The sequence below is a fragment of the Neolamprologus brichardi genome, chromosome 10 (genome assembly GCF_056152115.1).
Source record: "Neolamprologus brichardi isolate AB-2024 chromosome 10, ASM5615211v1, whole genome shotgun sequence".
Taxonomy (NCBI): Eukaryota; Metazoa; Chordata; class Actinopteri; order Cichliformes; family Cichlidae; genus Neolamprologus; species Neolamprologus brichardi.
This window is the reverse complement of record NC_142113.1, coordinates 20,033,461-20,059,094: the sequence shown is the minus strand read 5'-3', so window position 1 is coordinate 20,059,094 and position 25,634 is coordinate 20,033,461. Positions and strand designations below refer to the sequence as shown.

At 39.3% G+C, this 25,634-nt stretch overlaps 3 protein-coding genes and 1 pseudogene across 3 annotated transcripts; 1 reads left to right on the top strand and 3 right to left on the bottom strand.

Annotated features, from left to right (window-relative positions):
• Positions 1–367: 367 nt before the first annotated feature.
• Positions 368–7,948, bottom strand: abhd11 (abhydrolase domain containing 11). The gene is made up of 6 exons (XM_006784855.3): positions 7,702–7,948; positions 6,120–6,264; positions 5,588–5,761; positions 5,204–5,374; positions 4,244–4,425; positions 368–2,347 (listed from the first exon to the last, which is right to left on the bottom strand). The coding sequence occupies exons 1-6, from the start codon at positions 7,908–7,910 to the stop codon at positions 2,212–2,214; spliced, it is 1,017 nt and encodes a 338-aa protein (XP_006784918.1). The 5' UTR covers positions 7,911–7,948; the 3' UTR covers positions 368–2,211.
• Positions 7,949–14,281: 6,333 nt separating this feature from the next.
• On the top strand, positions 14,282–14,990 carry LOC148100925 (uncharacterized; annotated as a pseudogene).
• A 997-nt stretch (positions 14,991–15,987) lies between these two features.
• On the bottom strand, positions 15,988–18,086 carry cldn3c (claudin 3c). Its single transcript, XM_006784853.3, has one exon. It carries the CDS (start codon positions 17,938–17,940, stop codon positions 17,290–17,292), a length of 651 nt encoding a protein of 216 aa, XP_006784916.1. The 5' UTR covers positions 17,941–18,086; the 3' UTR covers positions 15,988–17,289.
• Positions 18,087–20,679: 2,593 nt separating this feature from the next.
• cldn3d (claudin 3d) lies at positions 20,680–22,327 on the bottom strand. The gene has a single exon (XM_087847365.1). The coding sequence runs from the start codon at positions 22,065–22,067 to the stop codon at positions 21,396–21,398; it is 672 nt and encodes a 223-aa protein (XP_087703491.1). The 5' UTR covers positions 22,068–22,327; the 3' UTR covers positions 20,680–21,395.
• Positions 22,328–25,634: the final 3,307 nt, after the last annotated feature.

The window sequence follows — 25,634 nt, the reverse complement described above, 5'->3', positions numbered from 1 at the left end:
TGAAGGAATTTAGAGAGTTTTTAACTCTCAGTGATGCCGCAGTGTTCGTTTAACTTTGGGACCTGAAGCGGACGGAGTTTTGGACCCGGATTACTCTGCGCCTTATGGTATGGAAAATATGGTAAGTATGACAAGAATTGGGAAGGGGACAAATACTGTTTCACAGCGCTGTATGAACATGTACTGCCCCTTGATTTCTCAGTGAAGTTATTTTCAAGTTGCAAAACGCCAAGACAGCAACAGTGAACTGGCTCAGCTTTGAGGCTCGACACAAACCTTTGAGCGACATCCATCATTTACAGTCTTCTGTTCACTGTCAGCATGTTTGCTTTTTGCAATATGAAAAAGAAAGAAAAATGACCAACTGTTTTTTTTCTGGTCATTTTATTGTATAATATATTTTCAACAATATATATTCCACATATATATGCATCTTCCACACATTTAAAATTTATATACATATATGTCATTATGTAGAATGAATGCCATCATAATGGCAACATATTCAACAAACAGGGATGTATATAGCACAGAGAAGGCATGCTCAAAGTGAAACTCTATACAATCCTGAACAGATGGTTACAGTCTTCAAACAACTTGTAATGTTACTGAACAACTTGACAATATTTTTTATACTGTTGCTGATGGAGAGCTCTGCTTTGTCATCCACTCATCCCACTGCAACAGTCCAGAAGCTTTAGCAAGATCTGCATTTAAGTGGAAGTGCTAACCAACTATTAATATTGTGCAACAAGACAAAATCTGTCTTGTGGGTTAAAAGAGGAAGAAAGGGTGAGTCTCTACTAGCTGGAGCTTCACAAAAAAAACAACTAACTACTTAAGAAGAGTTTCACTCAACTTAATTCTGACCATTTAAACCTTTTTAGACGCCCGTAATGACAATAAAAGAACATAAAACATTGACTCTGGTAAACATCTAAGTGCTTGAACTTTTCCTTGTGAGAAAATTCACACAGAACTGGCAACCCAGCTGCCAATCTAAACTCTACTAGATTATTATTGAAGAATAAAAGTTGTTTTTTCTTAATAAAGTTTTACAGAAATGTAAAAGGAGCTCTGGATAAAAGAGGCACGTATACAAATTAACAACACCCTGCTTATTCACACAATGGCAGTTTCACTACTATTACGATCACATAACAAGGTACAGTTGTACCTCGTTGCAGCATATATTTGTGAGATACCCATACGCGCCTTATTTGTAGAGATAAATGAGATACAGACTGGGAAAACATTGTTTCATCAAAACACTATTTGGACTGACCACATACAAAGACACGACGACGTTACCGATGCTTATCCCCAGACAGACAAAACAATAGCATAAGTGTGTAATAAGTAGTATATCCAGTTATAACCTGAGACACTCAGGAAACAGTGCGATAATACTGTATGTGTAGTTTCTGCTCACCTTTCATAGATGCATGAGTTGGCCTAAAAAACACAACCATCGCTCTCCGTGACCTTGAGTTTTGCAAAATGCAACTGACCTGTAAATCCTCGTGTCCGAAACACAGCAGATACACAAACGAAGAGACGCGTTCTGCACCAAAAGCTGAATATATCACTATTATCAACAGTAAAATAAATTCCTATGACAAACCAACTGACCACATAAATCCTGTACCACGTCCTCTGCGCCAAGCTCGAACTTCCTGATACCTTTTTTGCTTAACACATTCATCACTTCTAAGATTTACAGTATTTGTTTCATTGCAGTGCTGTCACGACTTTCTACACTTCAGCGGTCCCAGATTGTCCTCGGCCTAAAGCCACTGGAAACAAACGAAGCACTGTGCAAATGAGAATTTCTTTGGATTAGTATACCGCCTCCAAAAACTGCCCCATTATGTTAAACTGGAGATTCTTTTGTTTCTATTATCTAAAAATCAACAAAAAAACAAACACACATCTAGAAACCAGCCAATCTAATAACACTACCTGTCTGGCAGAGAGGCTAAACAAAATAAAAGTTCACCTACAGTACATTACACTAAGTGCTATATTGTTAAAAGGTATGATCTGACTGTTGTATAAGGGTGAGTTTGGTCCAGTGTTGGCAAATACAAGCATCGTTAATAGTTACACTTGCTCCCGCTGAAGCTGCTGATTCGGCACCCTCAGTTTTTGACGGGCGGACGCTCACGGTGTCGAGCATAAAAAAAGTTCAGAGGCGTACGCTGGAGGCAGCTAGGATTGAAGGAAGGAGATGATGGAGCTGATGAAATCTAAGGGTTTGTCTGCGTGAATCCAGTGGCTGGCATCTGGGATGTACTGGATATCTGCGTTGGGGAACAGCCTCTGGATTTCTGGGTAATCGTCGGAGCTGGATCAGGAGTGAACACGAGGAGGAGGAGGAAGAGGAGGGTGTTATAAGGAAGACAGGCGGTGGTAAAAGTCATGAATATGCAACTGAAAAAGTGCTAAAGGAATATAAATGAAACCTGTTAATCACTGGTATTTGGGTTCGTGTTTTGGGGTTATATATTGTTAAATGGTATGTTTATTTTACATTATACAGTCTTTTATTTCATGTATATTTACATATATAATACATATATAAATATATATAAGAATTTATATCAGTCACAATAGATTTCTAAGTCCTGCTCGTAGAGGGCAGACCTCTCTTTGGTTTTAGAAATATTATAATTCATCATAGCATAGACTCAACAAGTGCTTGAAACTTTAAGTATAGTACAGTGAACTCACTGCCATGTTCAAGAAACCTGTGTCAGAGCTTTGTGATATGATGCATTATCCTGCTGGAAGCAGACATCAGAACATGGATACATTGTGGTTATAAAGGGATGACCGTGGACAGCAACAATACTCTGGTGGGCTGTGACATGTACAAGAAATAATCCCCCACACCATTACACCACCAGCAACCAGGCAGAATGGATCCATGCTTTCATGTTGTTACGCCAAATTCTGGACCTAACATCTGAAGGTCAGACCAGGCAACGTTTTTTCAAATCATCTGTTGCCCAATTTTGGTGAGCCTGTGTGAATTACAGCCTATCGCTATAAAGTTTGACATGTTAAACAATACGAGATGTTCTTCTGCATAACTTGGTTGTAAAAACTGGTTGTTTGAGTTACTGTTGCCTTACTATCAGCTCAAAGCAGTCTAGCCATTTTCCTCTGTATATAAAAGGACAGTCTTAATATATTTGAATATTTTTTGGTGTGATGTGCTTACTTCTAAGCTAAAGTCTTTCTGCTGCTCGCTTCACACAGCAGATGGATCCACATTTAGATTTGTTTTTCATTCTGGATGCCTTTCCTGAAGCAAACCCTCTCAGGGATAATCATGTGTTATTTTATTTCTCTTGTATCCATTACTGTGCCTTCTTCTGTCTGAATAATTACGACAACATTTTGCATTCCAGTTGTTTAAACCTGAGTTCATTAGTATTTTCTTGAGCCACACATGTGCTCACAGCCAGTGGCTTTTAAATTCACTTACCTGTTACAGATTATGCATGTTAGCTAGTATAGCCAAAGTCCTTTTAATACTAAGTCTCATCACTCTGCAGTCACTCTCAGGCACTTACTTTGAAGTATATCTGAATTAGTTTAATTAATTAAATTAAAATTTAATGGTCACCTGTACATTAAAAACTGCATTTACAACATTAGAATTAATAGTTAAACTGGATAAAAAAAAAACCAATAAAAAATTATAAAAGCTCTCTTCTCTCTGGAAGTTGTATTTCTACAAACGTCTTTGCTGTTGCAGAAAGTTCAACGACTCTTATGTCTCATGTACAGCTTAAGACTAAAGGAGATATAATAAACAGAAACACTCAACAGAGCAGGAGAAAGGAAAAAACATTCTGTTATTGAGTCTGTGGACTCTTGTTGTGATCATTGAGAGATTAATCCAGCATATAATAGATGTCGCATTACCTTTACACACAGTGCAAAACTGTTAAAGTTTAGGTATTTACGATAAGCTCAAGGTAACCTCTATCATTTTTAATTGGATTGTTTACATTTTTGTAATCAGAGAAACTGACTAAATGGTCAGTCCAAGCATCCCAGAATGATTTTGTGTCCACTTGCATTTTTTTTTTGTTAAATATTTTCCTATTTTCATAAATATATAAAATCTAAATACTTTAGCTTTAAATGTTATAATTTAAATCTCTAATATGAACCTTTTTGAGGAAATATTTTACCTGTTCAAAAAAAGTTCACAATCTGTGTTTTATACCTGATATAAGCAGAGCTAGCTCCACCCAAAAACAGAGTAGGTCCCTCATAGCCGGTGTCAAAGTTGGGGAAACTCATGATGTCATCAAGGTGCGCTGAGATGGCCTCCAAGTTGACTCTCCAGGCGTAGTGTCCGTTCTGCTCCACCAGGTTAGTGAGAAGGAACTGACGCACTGAATGTTCCTGCGGAAGGAAACAGCAGTTTATTGAATAACGAGCTTAACTGTTAACTGCATAAACACCTTTTTTGCAAAGGGGCTGGTATGTAGTGAATCTACATAGATTTATTGAAATATATTAACATTTTACAGATGTAAATTATTAGTTTATAGTTTTATGGAAAACAGCTTTCCTTTTTTACTTTACTCACATTCCTCACTAACATCCTTCTCAGATGTGACAGGGAATTTTTCTTAAGAAGAAAAGCTCTTAAAAACCTTCTGGAGCCTTCTTGCTCAACATTAACACAAACAAAGACTTAGGCCTGCCTCTGTGACTAGAAAACAGTATACTGGTCTTATGTCATCATAATCAATGCCATTATTGTGTCTCTCCAAGACTCTAAAATGGTAAGTGGCATTGTTATGGAACAATGCTGACCTCAAGTGGTCCAGCAGATCAGCTTTTACAGATTTATTATCTATACAAAAACCCTTAACAAAACAGATAAATGACACTTCTGACAAACTAACAATGGTTTTGGGGGAAAAGGTTGGTTTTATTGGTTTGTTTATTTAAAATACTGAGTGGTATCATATCAAAAAGCACTCACAATGAAGATAATTACCTACAACTAGTCTAGGTGGGAAAAACAAAAAAAACATTTAGTAAATGAAATAAAATAATAACACAGACTTAGAAAAAACATCTCTGAATACTAACATAATAATAGAAATGCAATAACATTTAATAACAACAATATAAGAAATTAAATTATAGAAGTGTAATGGATGATCCTGACCTTCACTAAACTGCGCAGTTGATCCTCAGCCATCCGCCTTGCAGTGGAACGAGGGATGTCTGTGGAGATCTTCATCTCCTGCATTGCTTGGATGTAATACCGGAAGTTGGACCGTGTGCTGCTTTGAGCAGGACTGATGTCAACGACCACCAGCCTCTCCACTAAAGCAGGCTACAGAGACAGACAGACTGAGGTAAACAAGCAGGACAATGGAAGTAAAAAATGCCACTGTGGGAAAACCAGTAAGAAAATGGAAATTGCTAGGACAGGTGGATTATTAAGTTCATAGTTCATAGGAATGTACAGTGAAAAAGGTCAGGTGACATCCAGCGAGGGAATTGTACTATCATGATAAATTCATGGTGACATTTTGTGACTGCTGACCTGCGTCAGAGCGGTCGTCATGGCCGTTTTCCCACCCATGCTGTGGCCGATCAGGATGCACTTGTCGATACGGAGCTGGGCGAGGAGGTGGTTCAAATCATTCGCCATCGCCTCGTAGGTCAGCACGGGGTTGTGAGGGCTGTTGCCGTGGTTACGGGCATCTACTGTCAGCACCTAACTGGACAAAGGACAGTTAGGACACTTGGACTGGAGAAGAGGAGGCGAGAGAGCGGACACGCAGAATCGGCTCTTATGTCAGCTGTGTCTGTCTTGGGCCCAGCACGAACAAAGAATGTGTTGTGAACACGAGTTTCATCAAGGAAACACATGAGAGATTATCTGTCAGGGCAGTTTCGCAACAGCACAGACTGCTGGGAAGCTGTATCAAATTACACACAACACACTGTCAACTGTACGTTCCCACACCTGCTTTTGTATGAAGACTACTAACAGGGTGCTTAAAGTGAACATATAAGTGGGAATGTTTTTGATGTAAAAACTGACAGGTCTGTTGTCTTCATCACTGCATTACCTTTCTGCCTGTGCGCTGCACCAAGGACTTCGCTATTGAGTGGAAGTTAGATTTACTGCCAAAGAGGCCGTGCAGAAACACCAGGGGAGTGCTCTCTCCCTTCCCATCGAAGACGTCGTAGGTCAAGTTGACAGGACTGAGGAGGCTGGGAAAGAAAAAAACATTCATGTTTATTAGAAAGACCCTCTATGGTTCCAGCTGTGCTAAGATTTGTGTTACTACTTAGACAGGAACTGCAATAAGTCCAACAAATAAAACTCTTATTCAACTTTTAGGGAGTAGAAATGCTTAAAGTCACTTACAGGGCATTTTTCTTCTCTAATATTAAATCCCATTCAAACTGCCCTGTTAAAATAATTTATTTGATGGGAATTATTTTCCTGTCACCTACTGGTACAACACAGGCAACCACACACATGTAAAAATAAATTTAATACATTTACTCTTACATGCAAATATAGGATATCAATGTTAAACGTGTTCTTATTTATTTCACCGTGACTTTAAATTATTGTCATTACAATGTTAATAAGGGGAAGATGACTAATTACATGACAACATGTACAAAGAGTTAATAGATTAAAACACTGACAGAAAACTGTGAGAAAAAATAATACATTCAGGTTTTAATTGGACAATGAGACAAGGTGTTTGTGAGTTATTCCATAACTGACTCATCCTGTGGTTGTTTGCTTGATTATTCATTTATTCAGTCTATAAAACATGAAAACGACACACTTTAAAGCCGCTCAGTGCCAGGCGACAGCTTTAATACATTTATTTCGTTAAACAGGAAGTCATCGTCCAGAGATAATCGATTCACATCGACATAAATCAAAGATAGGCACTAAATATTTTAAGTCGACGAGCTGGAAACAGCAAATATTTGTCATGCTTGCAAGGAAAATATCACACAGTTAAAGCTAATTAAGCTGAGGTTTTCAATGTGTTTTTATTTATTTTTATATTGAAAATATATCTGAAATGGAAATTTACCATATCTGCAGGCAGCTGCCTGTTTACCGGGCACACCTTGCTTAAATAATAATAAACCTCTTAGTACCTCTCAATATTCATATAATATTAAAGTAATTAAGGTAAAATCATTTGTATGTATGTAAATAAGTAACAAAACAAAGGTAATATTAAGGGCTTATTACAACGACGTTACCATTTATTTTAATCAGGCTTAGCATGATTGCTAAACTGCTGGCAATTCAGAAGGTATGTAGCATATAATAATCGAACTAGATAACAGCAAAGACTGTTTTATTTATCCCGACAATATAAAATATAAAATAATAAAAGCTCAGATCTAAAATCCTGTTTGTGGTTGTGATGATAGTTGAGCTGCCCGTTATCCATGCAGCTAACATCTGAATGTCATTTACGTAAAACTGTGAAAGTAACGTTTAAAGACAAAAAATTATATGACATGGCCAGAGATTCCTTTGGTTATATAACTGTTTTAAACAGTTTTTATTTTATAGCAGAAACACCGGGCTGTCATATCTACCCAGAACCATGTCACAGACGTGACAGGCAGAGGGCATCTGTTAGCCGGGAAAGCTAGCACGGATACCTGGATGAGCTGGCTGACCGGACCGCGGGAGCCACCCCGCTAACATCCTGCTGTCCGGGGAATAAACGACACAGAGGCCGGCCGCTCAGCAGTCCTCTCTGAAGCAGGCGACACAAAGCACTCATGGCAGCATATGCTCCGTTACCAGGTAGTCGAAAAACAGCATGTGAGTCTCCACACGGCCACAGTGACAGCTGATGAGCGGGCATGCACGAGCGGCCGGAGGTTGAAACTACAGGGAGAGGGCCTGGCTGTGCTGTGCGTAATGACGTAGGACGTAGCGGTTCTTTTCCCTGAAATTAGACTATCAGGCTATCAGTATGAGAAGCGCTATTTAGTTAATTTTCACATTCTACCATGTACAGTATTTTCGGGGGGTCTGTTTCGACCCAGGTCGAAAAGTAGGTACATATATAGCTACAGGTTACTGTATGTATATACAATGCTTAACAAATTTACTAAATCATCTGAAAATCAAAAATTATATTGTTATTTATCAGGCAAATAAACCGATTTCACTTTTTTTTTTACACAGATTTCAGCCCACTGAACTTCTGACTTCTGAGAAGTCAGACAATAATAAAGTGTCAAAGGACACTCTGGACACACTGTCTTTCACCCGAAAGACAAAACGCCAAAACACAGACTTAACAATGTGGTGTATGCCGTACAGTGCAGCGAGGAATGCCCAGACCTCTACATTGGAGAGACCAAACAGCCACTTCACAAGCGCATGGCACAACACAGAAGAGCCACCTCCACAGGACAAGATTCAGCTGTCCATCTGCATCTTAAGGATAAAGGACACTCTTTCGAGGATGCCAATGTTCACATTTTGGACAGAGAGGACAGATGGTTTGAAAGAGGAGTGAAAGAAGCCATCTATGTCCACTGTGAGCGACCATCTTTGAACAGAGGCGGTGGTTTACGACACCAACTCTCTGCCATCTATAATCCAGTTTTGAGATCCCTTCCCAGACGCCTTAAGGCCCACTCACACCCTGGGCCATCTGACCTCAGGAATTTGCATGATAAGGTGGGGCCAGGTTTCACAATGAACTCACCCGAAACTCTGGCTGATTGGGACCCACACCCAGTTCCACACCTTGGCTCAGGCGATTAGAGGATCATCAAGGGGTCCTTTTGTCCCTCTGTGGGGGGACACTCCCACTAGGGTTATATCTGGGACTCTCCACCATTTGACCTTAGAACTGAAGAAGCCTCTCGGATGAGAGGTGAAACGTCTTCAAGTAACTTAAAGAAGTCCAGACGCTTTTCTTTGCAAGCTCCTTTGACTACGATGACCTGGATGACTGAGAACCTTCACAGACAATAATAAAGTGTCCTAAAATATTTTTTCACGTTCAGGAATCCGATAAAATAATCTAAATAAAAGAATAATGGGCTTTACTTTTTTTTTCCAGATTTTTTTTTTTTGTAAAACAGTACGTTGGATAGTTTCTGGAACAAACATTATATTTCAGAATTAAATGGAAAATCCATCCATCCATCCTCTTCCGCTTGTCTGAGGCCAGGTCGCGGGGGCAGCAGCCTAAGCAAAGAAGCCCACACCTCCCTCTCCCCAGCCATCTCCTCTAGTGTGTCCTGGGTCTGCCCCGGGGCCTCCTCCTGGTGGGACATGCCCGGAACACCTCACCCACGAGGCGCCAGGGGGGATCCTTGTCAGATGCCCGAACCACCTCAACTGGCTCCTTTCGATGTAGAGGAGCAGCCACCACCCTTCGGAGAAAGCCCATTTCTGCCACTTGTATCCGCAGTCTCGTTCTTTCAGTCACTCTCCACAGCCCATGACCATAGGAGAGGGTAAGGACGTAGATCGACTGGTAAATTGAGAGCTTCGCTTTTACACTCAACTCTCTCTTCACCACAACAGGTTGACCAGAAATAAAATTGAAAAAACATTAAATTACAGAAAAGCAAACCACTAATGCAACAATCGACACACATATACACACATTGCGTCGTTAAGCCACTAGGTGACGCCAGAGTTCATACATTGGGCTACAGTGGCTCATCGCCAACTTAATGATTTTATTGAAGAATTGCTTAAAATCCAATCGGTGAGTGCAAATCCTTTAGTAACTCAACAAGTCATTGTTGAGTTGTCTTAGGAGGAACATTTACTGAAGACAAGTAAATCTGTAGAGATCAAAGAGGTGACTTTCTTGTGTGTGGACATATCTCTTAGCAGACTGCTCCAACATCATGTGTGACTTTATATTGTTGTGATAGTCAATGCAATGGATTGTAAGGATGTTTTCGCCAGAGCCAAAAAAGCAGTTTGTGGATTTTTTAGTTCTGAAAGTTATTGGATCTTTGGTTTGGGTCTTTGATTTGTGTCATATTGTCTTTGTCGTGTCCTTCTTTTTCAATCTGGTTTAGTTTTTCATTAGTGAAGTTAGGTTTTGTCTTTATGCGTCTACATCATGTTCAGGGACACAAAAACAAACCACGAGAGCTCTTAGAGCCTGGCTGCATCTATAAACATTGATTGCTATGGGAGCTGTGTCTTGTGGGATAAAGCATGCCGCCAGCTGTCGCCGTAGTGATGGTGTGAGAGCGAGGCCCTGGGAGAGCATGTGGTGCACCCTGAGGGAGAGAAGAAAAGAGAAGTGGCAGACGTGCATCTTTTCACCATCGTCATGACACTGTGTTTTCACACAGAAAAAATGGAAAACAACCAAACTTAGGGTAATAATTACTAAATGAATAGTTAAAGCATTTTCCTTTATCCTCAACTTCTTTCTTTATAGTTCCTGCACATAAACACATAAAGGTTATATAACTAGTGACATTTCTTTGTTCTACTTTTTCAGCTGTCACAGAAACGATGAAATGGAAACATTCAGTCTTGTGATGGAAGTAAATGTAAGAGTACTTCCCTACTTTGATAACCAAATGAATGATTTTAATCTTCGACAAGCATGTCACTTCACTTCCCACATGGCACAATATGTTTTCTATTTTCCGATCCCGGAGCAGAAAACCTAAAGAACTAATGTTCTAAAGAGTTATTAGTTGAAACAATAGTTCTCTTACTGCTTAAATTGTGATATTACATTCGGCAAGTGTTTTATTGACAAAAAGGTAATAAATTAGAAATAGTTGAACATTTAGCTCCTGGAAGACTTTTTAGCTGGTTTCCATAAGCTGAATTTCATCAAACGCATCGGTGAGGTGTGCTGTCTAGGTCACAGAGCAACCTTTAAAATGTTTAAAATTGCAGGATGGGGCTTTAGCGCAGGAAAATAAACCTGCTAAGAATTTCTGTGACACGTTGCTGATGTGAAGCAACCTATAATGTATTTTTTGGAACTTAATGTTACACTTAATGCCAAACAAATCTGTCAGGAACCCAAATGCAGGACACAAAACAGATAGGAGTTGACTCAAAAGCTGTTGAAGCAGTCCAAGAAATTCAAAGTCCAAAAAGTAAAAGGCGAACTGACTCGTGAGCAAACAAAGAACATAAAGTGCAGGTTTACAAAAACTGAGGCAAGGTGGACGACAGCACATACAAGATGAGATCATAAGAGGGCAGTGCAGTGAACTATCTGGTCTGTAAGAAAATGGATAGGTGGACATACTAAGAGCTATTTCGAAGAATCGGGAAGAGGTTTGTATTGGGAAACTGGAGAAACTATAAACAAGAAATATGAAAAGACAAGTGAGCACAAAAATAAGAGAGGAAGCGATTGACTCAAAGCAGAGACAAATGCATTTAAACTTGACATAGATAAGATACAAGGTGGAAGGGTATGAAAACAAGACAAGAGATTACAAAAAATCAACACTAACAAAAAGCCATGAAATAAGTTGCTATTTTAGTCTTTTACTACAATGATTCACAGGATGCATGACAAATATAAAAGGTTTATTAACTCCCAAAGTCATAAAAGTTAAAATCCAGATAAGGGAACTATCTTGATGGCTTTGGAGAGGAAAGGAATGGTAATATATAACATCCGGACAATCACTCATTGCTGTCAACATCTAGGATCAAAGTCTCCTTCATTTGAGCAGCAAAACATTCAATAGACAGCAAAAGCTCAACTAGAACATTTGATAAGGGTGGGGACTTGGGCCAAGATCTTGCCTTCATCTCTGGGACACAATTATAGATGCAGATTATACTTTATCTGCTTCATGCAACTTTACATTCCATCTAATAAGAGGTTAAAGAAATCAGCGATAACCTGAGCCTGTGTTTCCTAGAGTGTGTTTGAGTTGGACCTTATGATTATTGTTCTGTTTGTAAGAAATTAACTACCTGTCAGTTTCATGTGTTTCTGCTATAAAGGGAACCTGACATTCAATTATGTAAGCAGTGATATTAGCTGACGGAAAAAACAATGGCACATCCTCTTTGTATTTGTTGTCACAATATTGAATGACTCCATCTTCTCTCTCTTCTGTTTTTTTGCCCTGTCATACTTCTCTATTTCTTATTTCTCATTTTTTTATACATTAAACCTTTAGAGTATATAAAATAGGTTTAGGTATTATCTTAAAAAAGAAACAAACCTACATGTGAAAAACAACAACTTTCAATCCACTTGTTTTTAAAGCTTTCTTTACGTGTGGAAATAGATGGATAAATAGATAAATAGATTGAATAGAAAAAAGTGTAAAGGCCTGGATTTAGCATCATAGGCTATGTAGTGTTTTTTGATGCCTGAAGTCACCATTTGTGTATGCAAGGATGGTTATAAGGCATCAGCCAGCACAGCACCCTATGATATCTCTGAGTGAAAAAAGACTGAATGAGAAGTGGAAGCTGTGGACTGCTTTCCACAGACACTAACACCTGCCAATTTGTGCTAGTTAACATACAAATAAAATAGCACGATTTCATTCACCAAAATTAGAAAAAGAAACTATGAATGGGGTGTTACTTAAATTATTTACAGAATCCATATATAAATCACATAAGCCACATTATATCAGACAGATTGCATTTAAAACGGTCTAAAAAGTGACAAACTGTCAGATTCAATTCAGCGATTAGATCTAACAAAATTGAAGCGCAGCAGACCTCTGTTCTTACAAAGTTGTGTCAGAGGTAGGAGTGGTTTGAGAACAGTTCTGCATTGTTGAATGTTGAGTGACAACATGGGGTTCTGTGCCATGTAGATAGATGAAGGGGGCAAACATCCAGACCACAAATATTGCCAAACTTTAAGCCCTAATATAGAGCAAATGAAAGAGATTTCACACGATTAGCATGCACTAATTCTGATGAGATGCTTCTACTTGCCCAATAAATGACATTCTTACATTGATTGTTATCAGATAATTAGTGAAACATCTTTGGAAAAAAAACGACAATTCTCTGACACAAGGGATTGTAGTCTGTGTAAAGCAGTCAATAAGAATAAGCATTAATTCATAAGAGCTGAAAATATAAGGTAAACTGGTTTTAATCACAGTCAGATGTTTTCTTTTTTAAGCCTGGATTTTGATACTGAAATTGGAATGTTGATTTATTATCTTGTTTTATCAACAACAAAAAAAAAGATTACCACTTATTAGCAGAATTGTTGCAGATATTTTTCTCCTTCTTCTTTTTTCTTCTGAAAAATCCAGTTATTGACCCAGCTCATATCCTTTAAGATTAATGGACCAGTATAAAGAACGTGTGTGGCTTGTGAGTAAAAGCTCAATAACTGTTAACTGTTAAAGTACGTTTGTTCCTTTTATTTCAGATGTAGAATGTGTAAAAACTATGGAACATGACTTAGTGGTTCAAAGATGTGATGCTCAAAAATGACCCTCCAGCATTTACTGATGCTGAACAAAAGAAAAACAATATGTGAAATTAAAATGCAAAGAAACGCTGAAATTGCACTGATTGCACTGACACATTCAGTAAAAACCTTTATTTTGTGTATTCTTTCAAGCTTCACAGAGTGAACAGCCACTGCTAATCACAGTGTTCTACTTTAAATAAATAAAAGTTAAAACCAGGCTTAGCGCCAATATCCTACTGTGTAAAGGTCACAGGCCAGGTGCCTGTGTTTTATTCTCTCTTTCTGTTCCTCTCTGAACCCTGCCACACCCAAATGTTACAAAGGTCTCCCAATAAACCAAAAGAGAGATCCAACACAGCTGCTGGCTAAACAAAGTAGCCAAATGGAAGCCTGATCTTCAGCCATCGTTTGCTTTGGTGACACATGCTTTGTGATATCTATCTATCTATCTATCTATATATATATATATATATATATATATATATATATATATCCACGAGCACCTGGCAGCACAAATGAACCAGCTGCTAGTTGACGAGAGACACCCGGAATGGCTAACCGAAGGCCGGACAGTCGTGATCCTCAAGGACCCGCAGAAGGGACCGGTCCCCTCCAACTACCGACCAATAACCTGCCTCAGCACCACGTGGAAGCTCCTGTCAGGCATCATAGCGGCTAAGATAAACAGGCACATGGGTCAATACATGAGAGTTTTTAAATTCTTTTTCTCGTCTGGCTCTCGGCGAAGGCAGTCGCACTTTTCTCCTCTCCTCCTTCCCCTTATCTTCCCTGCTTAGCCTCTTGTGTCCTTGTCTTGTCTCGTGTGTATTACTTTCCCTGGAACACTCTCTCACAGTCTGTTCTCTAAAACCTAAAGAGAATTATGGATTTGATCAATTGGTCTCTGAATGCTATTGACACCCTCTTACCAACGAGATGTCTGGGCTCGGGAGAGCCCGAGTGTCCTGGAGGTACTTTCCCTGCCGGATACACAATGGACGGGTGGCAGAAATGGAGGATTGTGTGCCTGGCGGGACTGTCGATCGAGGACGCTGAAGATATATACCTATTCGGAACCATGATAACAGGGTTCTTGCTGATCGGAGCTGGCTTGGCCCTGGCTTATCGGAGAATTAAGAAAGCGGAACCGGCTGTTCAAACCCCCCCAAGGCTGCCCGCTGGGATTGAAACGATGGGACGAGGTGCGACTTCTCAGAATGGGCTCACTGAGTGCAGCATGGTTAGATCTTGGAGAAGCTTACGGCTGCGGTAAATACTCAGAATAAGACCTCTGAGCGTACATTGGATTACATCAAGGAGAAATCCACTCAGAATAACATCTCTGAGAGAAAGTTGGATTACATAGTGGAGCAGCTCACTGCAGTCGTGAGTTCTCAGAATCGGCTCTCTGAGCACAAGAATGACAAGACCACGGAACGCAAGTTTGATAACATCATGGAGAAGCTCGCGGCTCTCCAACAGGAGATTGAGAGACCAGTGTCGGTGTCGGCGTGTTAAAGAGCAGCTTTGAAATTCTCATGAGTTGTTCGCACAAAAGAAAAATCACCATTTTATTGCGGCTATCCCTTCGGCGCCAGCTGTGGGCTCAAGGCTGGAGCCGAACAACAACACCCTGATAACGACTGTGTTTTTGACTGTTCTTCCCACTCTATGCAAGGCCACCTGGGTTGGCTGGAAGACTGTTTACTTAGCCTGGTAGGGCGAAGGACACTGTCTCAGCTGAACTCTGGACACACACACATACACTTACACTGATAAGCACTCACACACTCATACCCCAGGTGCAAGCTGTGTAAAGATGCTCCAGAGACAATGCAGCACATAACAGCAGGGTGTAAGATGCTAGCAGGCAAGGCATACATGGAACGCCATAGCCAAGTGGCCGGCATAGTGTACAGGAACATCTGTGCCGAGTATAACCTGGAAGTCCCGAGGTCAAAATGGGAGATGCCCCCAAGGGTGATGGAGAATGACCGAGCTAAGACAGACGGACAAAATGGTGGTGGCTTACCAACCGGACATAGTGGTGGTAGACAAACATGAGAAGACGGCCGTAGTGATTGATGTAGCGGTTCCGAATGACAGCAACATCAGGAAGAAGGAACACGAGAAGCTCGAGAAATACCAAGGGCTCAGAGAAGAGCTCGAGAAGATGTGGAGAGTGACGGTGGTCCCAGTGGTAATCGGAGCACTAGGTGCAGTGACTCCCAAGCTAGGCGAGTGGCTCCAGCAGATCCCAGGAACAACAGCGGAGATCTCTGTCCAGAAGAGCGCAGTCCTGGGAACAGCTAAGATACTGCGCAGGACCCTCAAGCTCCCAGGCACCTGGTAAAGGACCCGAGCTTGAAGGATTGACCGCCCACAGGGGCGAGTGGGGAATTTTTTTGTTTTATATATATATACACATATGTATATATATATTTTTTAAATAAAGGAGTCAAGGTTGTTGATTTAGCTAAGAAGAATTTTATTAAAACTATTATTATTAGCAGTAGTATTACTATTATTTTGTTAACTTCCAACACATTTGAATTTACAATGGCAATATAGAACAGCAAATTAAGCATAGACACATATTTGAACAATTTCACTCACTTAAGAAATGAAGAAATGATAAACTTATTTTTAAAACACACACACACACACACACACATACACACACACACACACACACACACACACACACACACACACACACACACACACACACACACACACAAACTGCACAAACCAACCAAGCAAATACACAAAGAAAACCAACCAGTATCTGTGAAATACAAACACATATGTACTTTGCAAACTGCTGTGGTGTTACAAACATAAATATACTAAGAGGATCTTGGTTACATACTTTTTAAAAGGGTCTAGACATGGGATCCTTGGAGCATCATGCACACATAAATATACACTAAAGAGGTCCTTGGTTATATGCTTAACAAAAAATGGACCAAACATGGGTTTTAATCTATTCAAAAACTTAAAAAAATCATTGAGAAAAATTTGTGACAAACGCTCATTATCAACTTCCAGAAAATAAAAAAATAAAAGAAAGGAGCATAGTGTAGAACATATTTGAATATTTTAACATTTTGAAATACATTTTAAACACATGACTATACAGACATTTGAAATAAAGTTATCCTCACATGAAAAACTCTTTTCTATTTGCACACACAGTGAAACTGTGAAAAGGAAGACAAAGTTTCACCTGGGGCAGTATTGGATCTATCTGTAGTTTCAGTCTCAGCAGAAACTCTCTTAAGCAAATATTACAGGTCATGCAAAACACACGCACACACGAACACACTGAACAATCACACCAACCAAATGCATGTAAAATGAGAGCTGACTCTTCCTGGTCATTGTCAGTGAAATGACAGACCACATTTTAACAGCAGGTTTCAGTGAAACACAACACCACGCAACCAGCCAAGAGCTAATAAGAGGACGACACACAGGTGTTTTCAGATTCACATAATGCCAAGAATTTAGTATAAATATTTTCCCAGTAAAAATCTTAAAAGAATAAAGTTATTTGTTTAAGCTCCCATGTTCAAGCACTGAAAAATCTAAGTCTATTTTTTTAAGCAAAACAAAAGGATGTGAATAAACATATCACATCCTTTATGTGCTAAAAGCAAAGCAAAAGATTAATATTTGTACAGCATCTTCATCTCGGAGTCTTTCAGCCGGATTCACGCTGTGGTTTCCGGTAAAAAAAAAGTAACACGCATACAGACAAAAACTCACACACAAAAATCATTTTTCTTTCATCCTTCAGCAAGATGAAATTAATTCAGACGTAGTCTTTCTTGTCATATCCTGCACCTGCACTAATGCTACGTGGGGCCGAGTACCCCATCCTGGGTGGCAGATATTTCTTTTCTTTCGGTGGGCAGCTAGTGCACAACATCGCCCCTCCGATCAGGAACACTCCGGCTGCAGCCCAGCCTATGTAGAGCGACGCCCCTATCTCCCTCCTTTGAGCGCTGATCACAAGAGGGTTGTAAAAATCAGTGATGATAACTTGGGCAGTCCAAGAAACAGGGATGAGAACCAAGAGGCCACTGAGGATGAAGAAGACTCCTGCAATGATCATCACTTTGGCTTTGCTTCCTTCCTCTTCAATGCAGTTGGTGCACTTGGCGCCGACTATGGAGATCATGATACCCAGCACTCCGAGTATAATGGCAATAACCATCATTGCTCTGGACGCCTGCAGTTCCGGAGTCAAGGCCAGCAGCGAGTCGTAGACCTTGCACTGCATTTGACCTGTGCTCTGGACAACACAACTCATCCACAAACCCTCCTGGATGATCTGAGCAGTGACAATGTTAGCTCCGACAAATGCACTCACCTTCCACATTGGTAGGGCACATGTTAATATGGCTATGAGAAAACCAATGACTCCAAAGGCAATGCCCACGATCTCCATACCCATCGACATGTTCGCTCTCGTGTGTGGTGACAGAACGAAATCCAAAAAGCGAGTCCACAGTGTCCAACAAACTGAGTCCCCCAGGTGAGTCTTTGGTGAAAAGGATTCTGCTTTACTGTCAGGTGCTTATTGAAGTGTGAGCAGCTGTATGAGGGTGTGGCGTAGCTTTAGGATGCTGCTACAGAAACAAGATATCTTTATACCTCGAGAGAACAAGGAGGAGTCCTCTGGTGTTGATGTCAGCGAGAGGCTGTCTTCACATACACACAGAACAAATACACACATGTGAACATACAGTGGAGGAGGGGAGCATGAGGCAGAGCAAGAGAGCAGTGATGTGATGGAGGCAAGGTGTGGCTGTGGTTTGTGGGGGATGGGCAAAGGTAGTTCTCTCATTCCAAGAACTATGTAAAACATTTCACCTGTTTTCTCCCAGGAACTGAATTCACCATTACATTGGTGGACTCACACATCCCTTCATACACGTCACAATCTTATACACAAACACAACACACTTCATACATCAAGTTACTTTTGCAAAATGCTCAGTCTTTTGTACAAACCACTGTCGTTGTTGCACTTTTCTATAGCACTGTCTTATGTCTGTATCGTTCTGTTCTGTCTGGTGTTACACTGTTTTTTATGTGTTGTTGCAGTTTTTGCACACTTGTACTTAATCTACTCCTGTGTTGATTGTCTTTTATATGTTATATGTAGCACCATGGTCGTGGAGGAACGTTGTCTCGTTTCACTGTGTATTGTACAGCTGCACATGGTTGGAATGACAATAAAGCCACTTGACTTGACTTGATGTGGGTGATTAAACTGTGACTGTACAAAGTAAAAATGAAGAAGACACCAAAACGAGGCACTTGACCTTCTAATTCACTGCATATGAATGAATGAAAAAAAAAAAAGAGCATAAAAAAGTTACTGGCTAACTGTAAATGCTACTTTGCATTAAGTGATTAACATTACGGGGCAAAAAAAAAATCCTTTGACCTCAGGCTACTTCAAAAGCTTTGTTGTGAATCAGAAACGTAACCATGGTGAAAAATAACCCTCAGGTAATTATTTTGTTACTCCCTGGTTTCATTCATTCAGACGTTTAACGACAGTCAGGATTTAGTGTCAGGAAAACAATCCCAGAGCTCTTCTGAGAACCGGAATAACTGCATCAAGAACAAATATGAAGAGAGAGAAAACATAACAGTGCTGTTGTCTGACACCCTAAGCATACAGAAAGAGCGTGACCTTCTCAGTATCGGTTAGACTCTGACCAATCATTTCCCTGAAACACACACATGTCCACCCAAGAAAAAGCGAGCTACAAAAGCTCCCTATCACTTTGTAATTCAGCAAACAATTTATAGAATGAGTTCTGAAAAAGTATTATTTAAAAAACAAAAAAAAGATAATGAAATGAACCCCCCTATGATTGAAATTTTAGCTGACCCCAAACTTTAGAGTGGAACTATGTGCTGTAATGCGATCTATATGGGTTTTAATGCGTGTTAGGAAAGTAGACTCATTACATTTTTTTAAGAATTAAAAAAGTTTTGGTAGGGATTTTCTAATAACCTGTAAAAAAGAGAGATTTTATTACATATGTAAAAACACAGTTCACATAAAAATTTATCCTGGTTATGGAAACTAAAACTTTTCTTTCAAATGCACAGCTCGTGATAATAACCTCAGTGACTTAACGTTTCTGCTGTACACACAACTGCATGTCAACAATATGCTGTCATAAACCAAAATAGGGCTCAAACATATAAAAACAAGACTGAAAAACATAAGGGAGCCTGTTTGCAGTTTCATCATGAACATCGGGATCAGATGTTTATGTATTACATCATCCTTTCATGGATGACAACTGCTATTATAACAGCTAACACCTGTGTTACCAAAAACAAACGCATGAGCATAAGCAGAACTGCAGCTGTTTCCCCCCCCAGTAATTTAAGATAAAGATCTCCACCAAACAAATAGAAGAATACATGCTGATGGTGTTCCTATTACTGCATTACACCTTAGATGAACCACATTTATTCTCCTCACAAGTTTGCAGATTCAGATTAACGTCGGTATTTTCTTTAATACTTATTTAATGGGAATAGATTATTTTATCTATGGCCTTTATGTCTCATTACCAAGGAGTTTCAGTAGTTCCAATAAAAGCCTTTCCTGGATGTTGAAAGTTTACTCAGTGTGCTGATGAGCAGAGTCAGTCATGTGCTGTAATGGCGCAGCACAGGGTGGCTGCTCACATGCTAAAGGTCAGGATAATTTGACTATTCAAACCAGGAAAAAGTTGGTATCTGTGAAGGCACTGAATCAGACAATAAACAGAAGGGACTTTTTCCCAAATGACATCAGATTTCATGCGTGAGTTACAGAAGAGACTCTGATGAATGTGTAATGAACTTGGTACATTTATTTATGTGACCTGTTGTGCTTTACTTAAAAAATGTTGTTAAAATATTGTCCAGTGGATTACGTATTATTCTTAGTTTCTTCTTCTTTCTACAGAATTTAGAAACCTGTTTACATGCACTCTTGTAGAACATTAAACAGTCAATCAACGTTAAACCAGTAGTTACTTGTAATTACTTTATTAACCGAAAGTATTTTAATCAAGTCAGATTTCAAAATAAAATATTTGTATTTATGGATCAAATACATTATAAAAGTTGTATCAAAAATCAGATAATATTAAGATTTTTTTGTCAAACACACAAAGGTGAATACATAGAAATGAAGGATATTAAGTAAAGTACAATACATGAAAGTTTGTCAGATTTAAAAACAGTAGGAATACAGAAACATCAAATGATAAAATACGGAAGAATGAACAAATAAAATTACTTACGTATCATTCTAATAAATCATACATTTGCCACCCTTTTGACCTTCGTTTGAAGCCGAGGGTGAGCTCCACTTTGCTCAGCTGCATGCTGTTTCACATCTGTAACTCAGCATGTCTGTTTTGTAAGAACGTCCAAAAAATCATCACATGAAACTTATTCCAGTTATGGTGTCTGTCTGCTTTGAATCTATGATAGTTTGTATATACAAAGTCATCAGTACATTGATCATTAGAATAACGACCATCCACAACAGACACTAATGCTATGAATGTTATATTATGAATAAATATATATAATATTTTTTTCTCTGCAAATGTTTCTTCACTGTGCTGTGACAAAGAATCACATCGTTTGCCATAACTGATCATGATCATGATCACAATTTCAATCTGCTCAGTTAGACTAAATATAGAGAATATGTAAACATTGTCCTAAAGAAACTGCAAATTCAGTGTCAAGACTATATAGACATTCTTGTCATCTTAAATATCGATAGATTTCCGTACACCATAACATTTGTATCTGTTTAACTACATTTTTATAAAAATAGCATGCAATCCCCTCCGATCCTCTTTAGTTTTTGTCCTTTTCCACTCACACATAGTCCCTTCTAGTATAGGAGCTTTGAGCTGCCGACATCGGCGCGGCTGAGTATGCTGCACGACTCTGGGGCTGTATGTTATACTTCAGTGGTTTGTCTTCCTTTGGAGGGCAACTGCAGCAGAGGATAGCTCCCCCAGTCACCAGCAGGGCTGAGGCAGCCCATCCCACATACAGTGATGCCCCGATCTCCATCTTCTGCCCAGCAGGGACGATTGGACTGTAGAACTCGACGACAATGGTGTTTGCTGACCAGGAAACAGGCACTAGTTGAGCCAGACCTGCTATGATGAACGCCACTCCAGAAGAGATCATCACCTTGGCTTTAACCCCATCCTCCTCGATGCAGTTGGTGCACTTGGCTCCCACCATGGCAATGAGGAGAGCAATCAACCCCACTAGAATGGCAACAACTGTGAGTGCCCTGGCAGCCTGGAGGTCCTGAGGTAAAGCCAGCATCGAGTCGTAGATTTTACATTGCATCTGGCCCGTGCTCTGGACCACACAACTCATCCAAAGACCCTCCCAGTACACCTGAGAAGTGACGATGTTGGCGCCAATAAAGGCCGAGACCCTCCACATTGGAAGGGCACAGCTGGTCACAGTGAGAGCCCACCCCAACACTGCCAGGGTGATGCCGGCCAGCTCAAGTCCAAAAGATGCCATGGTGCAACCACGCAGTCCTTTTTTATATTTTCTCTCCCTTTGTTTCAAGACAAGATAAAGGTTTTTCTCCCTTCTTATTTTCTTAAGTTCCTTTTCCTTGTGTTTGCTTCAGTGACTATCACAAGCCTTTGTTATTTGGTCCTTTAATTTCCTCTTTTCTGCACCTTTCTCCAAAAGGTACGCCCTTTTCTGAAGCTGTAGTCGCTGTAGCTCCTGCTGAATCCACTCAGTGTACTTCCTCCAGGGACTTTCTGCACCATGTATTTGTCCGTTCTTGAGCAGCCGTTGACCCTTATCTGTGTACCTTTTTATCATAAACTGGTGTGACCCACCTAGGGGATGACATCACTCGCCAAACTAAGCCAATCAGGTGAGTCCTGTGCATCGGCCTCATTTATCGCCTGGGTGTGTTGGCACTCGTTTGTGTGCTTTTTCAAATGAAGAGTGTTTTCATGGTTTAACCTTTTGCCCCTGGTAGCTCGAGGTGTGCCTTTTTATTGCTGTTAATAGATAATGAGTGGCCAGGACAGACCTTGTTATGCAGTTGATAAGTGACCACACAGGAACGCATGCTTTCTGAAAGATTTGTATGTAAGCGTTAGCATACATAAAGTGTGTGTGTGTACACAGAGTGGGAGAGAAAGAGGAATAAAAAGAATCTGCACAGATTATTATATTTGACTTGATGTTATTTTTTTTTTCCATTTCCAGTTTTCTGTGTCACATTTTTATAGCCGCAGCTGACACACATTATTACAGTTTTAACACCAGTAACGCGTACCACAGTAGTTCCCGCAGGGTTAGAAATTCATAACTAGTTTCGCAGTAAAACTGAGTTAATGTCAAACTAGAAGCAGAAAGAATGTGTTGCTGTGTTACTATGCCTTGTGTGAACCTAATAGGTTGCTGTAAATTCTACTCCTGAATGCTAGTCAGTTTCTACCAACAAGTTAATACTAGTACTATACATAGAAAAAAATTGTCCGGCTGTAATTATATTCACAGTAATTAAAGTTTTTTAAAGGACACAATTTATACAGTGCCAAATCACAACAGTTGCCTTAAGGCACTTTATTGTGTATGGGAGCCAATGAAGGGAAGCCAATATAGGAGAAATATGCTCTCTCTTCTAGTCCCTGTCAGTACTCTTGCTGCAGCATTTTGGATTAACTGAAGGCTTACAGTAGTTATTGTAAATTTAATTAATGGTTATTTACTGTAATCTAATTTGCAGTAATTTTTTTACTGCATTTGTATGTACAGTATTTGCAGCATGTATTCATTTATAGTATTTTATTTTTCTATTTTATTTTACTGTATTTTAAATTATTGCACTGTTAATGTGGTTATTTTGTAATGTTGCAGGATTAACATAGTTTGTCAAAACTGTCAAGACAGTTGAGCACTGTTAATCACATCTAACCCCCATCTCCTCAGAAAATTAGTCGCGAATGCCTAAAATGAATTTTAATTGTTGAAAGCACAAATTACAAGTGTGTATATACTTTAACCATTATGGTTAAAATTAAAAGGCAACAAAAATGCCAAACCAGAAGCGGCAAAAACGCAATGTGTTAAATTCATGAGGTGCACTTGAATTGATGTTGTATTTGAAGAGAGGAAAAAAAGCAGTGGTACAAAATAAGCTAAAAATCCATCTGGCCCATCTGACATGCAACTGCTATGTTTGATGCTGCAGTGTTTGGTCTGATTTTAATCGGGTGGTTGCTAGATAACAAGTTTTGTGGCTATAGGTTTGAATATTGTGCATAAGGTGTGGTTGGGGCTGAAGATATATCTGTGTGCCAGTTTTGCTTGCTGACCTGATTTTGTAAAAAGAGGTCATGAGCAAACATAGGCTTATATCTATAGCTTATATCTGTCTTGATATCTACAGTTATCTCATCATTAACTAAGCTAAAGTGAAAAATTTATGATGTATAAAAAAAGGTTTGCTGTAGTTATACAAATCATTCTGAGGGGAACATGAGTATCTGGACCACATTCATCATAATCCATCCAATAAGTAGCAAATCAAAGTCACCATACAGCAGATAAAGTTCTAACATAAACCGTCTTTACTGTATTTCAGGTAGAGTTAATTTACTGAGTCCTAAGTAAACTTGTTATTCACTGGGCTTGGACACACAAACCTAGGTAAATGAATAAAGTCATCTTCAGATAGAAGTGATTTGTTAAAGCAGATAGACACTGCAGCACAGAAAAATCTTTAACTTACATCAGCTCTGATCAGAGAGCTAATAATTAGGGAGGAACTCTTTTTCTTAATGTGTTACCTTCAACAAGTTTTTCACAGTAACATCACACGTAACACAAGTAACAGTGGCGTCATGCAGAAAAATAATTTTAGTTATACAGTTCACATGTAAGCACAGTGTCTCTCTTTTTATTAGCATACTACACTGTGCTGTGCTTTTAAGCGGAGTGAGGCAGACAGAATGAGGTAAATTACTTCTGAGTCGTGCTTAACGTGAAATAAGGATTTCTCTAATCTTTGATGACCCAGAAAAACTACATAATGAGGAAGAAGACTTCTTTACAACAAGACCTAATGGACTCACTGGCCCATGTCTCGATACCTTTGTCAAACTCATTGCTGATATCCCCATTGCAAGTATAATAATCTGCGGCGGAGTGGCGCAGTCAAAGTCCGGGCTTACATCAGATTGAGATGCTTTGACATGACCTTTAACGCCTTTCCCTAATGTTATAAATGTGTTTGACGATTCGAAACATTTAAGTGTGACAAAAATGTACTTGTTTCAAAACATGAAAATAAGGACTTATACAAAAGTACAGAGCAGTAAAGTATTGTGAAGAGACCTACTGTGTTCTTAGTATCAGTCACTGAGTCTGTATTTCTATGAAAGTGTCTCAGTACTTTTGCCTACCTGATCACACTTTGTCTTGCATACGTGTACACTTTATCAAACTGTAATATGTGAAAAAAAGGTAACCCAGAAACCACGATAAGATAAAGCGTAATAAAAGGCAATTATTAAGATAATGTTGTATTTGGGAAGGAAACAATACAGTGAACCAACAACTCAAATCTGATTGTCAATTGTATGTCTTTATTTGCGTGTTTAAACAAGAAATATATGATAGTGCAGTTATTATTCTTGCTTCCTTCCTTTCTTTGCTTTTGCTCCAAATCTATCCTTTGTGTACACAAGCCACTAGGCAAATTTTTGGCATCACTGTAGCTGCTAATAATGCATGACAGTAGTCAGACCTGACATTAAGCAAACTTGCCTGAACAATCCACCAAACTAGAGACCATCTGCAGCTTCTGGAGCATCAGCTGGCTTTAAAATTAATTTGTGCAGGTTAATGAATGCATCTTACTCACTTTTGCTGCTTTCTCACTGATACCATTATAATCAATATACTCAAACATTTGTGGTGGCTACTGCTATAGTCTCTACAACTTGCACTTGCCTTGGCAATTTTGGACAGATCCCAGCTGAAGGATAAAAGAGAAATGAATATATTTCAATAATATATTTCATGTTATCATTTTTATACTTAGCTTCATTATCTGGT

Coding starts and splice junctions, on each gene's coding strand:
- cldn3c (XM_006784853.3), bottom strand. CDS start 17,940: ATGTCGATGGGTATGGAGATCGTGGGCATTGCCTTTGGAGTCATTGGT.
- cldn3d (XM_087847365.1), bottom strand. CDS start 22,067: ATGGCATCTTTTGGACTTGAGCTGGCCGGCATCACCCTGGCAGTGTTG.
- abhd11 (XM_006784855.3), bottom strand. CDS start 7,910: ATGCCCGCTCATCAGCTGTCACTGTGGCCGTGTGGAGACTCACATGCT. Junction 5,375..5,587: donor TGACGACCGCTCTGACGCAG/GTCAGCAGTCAC, acceptor CTGTCTCTGTAG/CCTGCTTTAGTGGAGAGGCT. Junction 4,426..5,203: donor AACTGCGCAGTTTAGTGAAG/GTCAGGATCATC, acceptor TTCCTTCCGCAG/GAACATTCAGTGCGTCAGTT.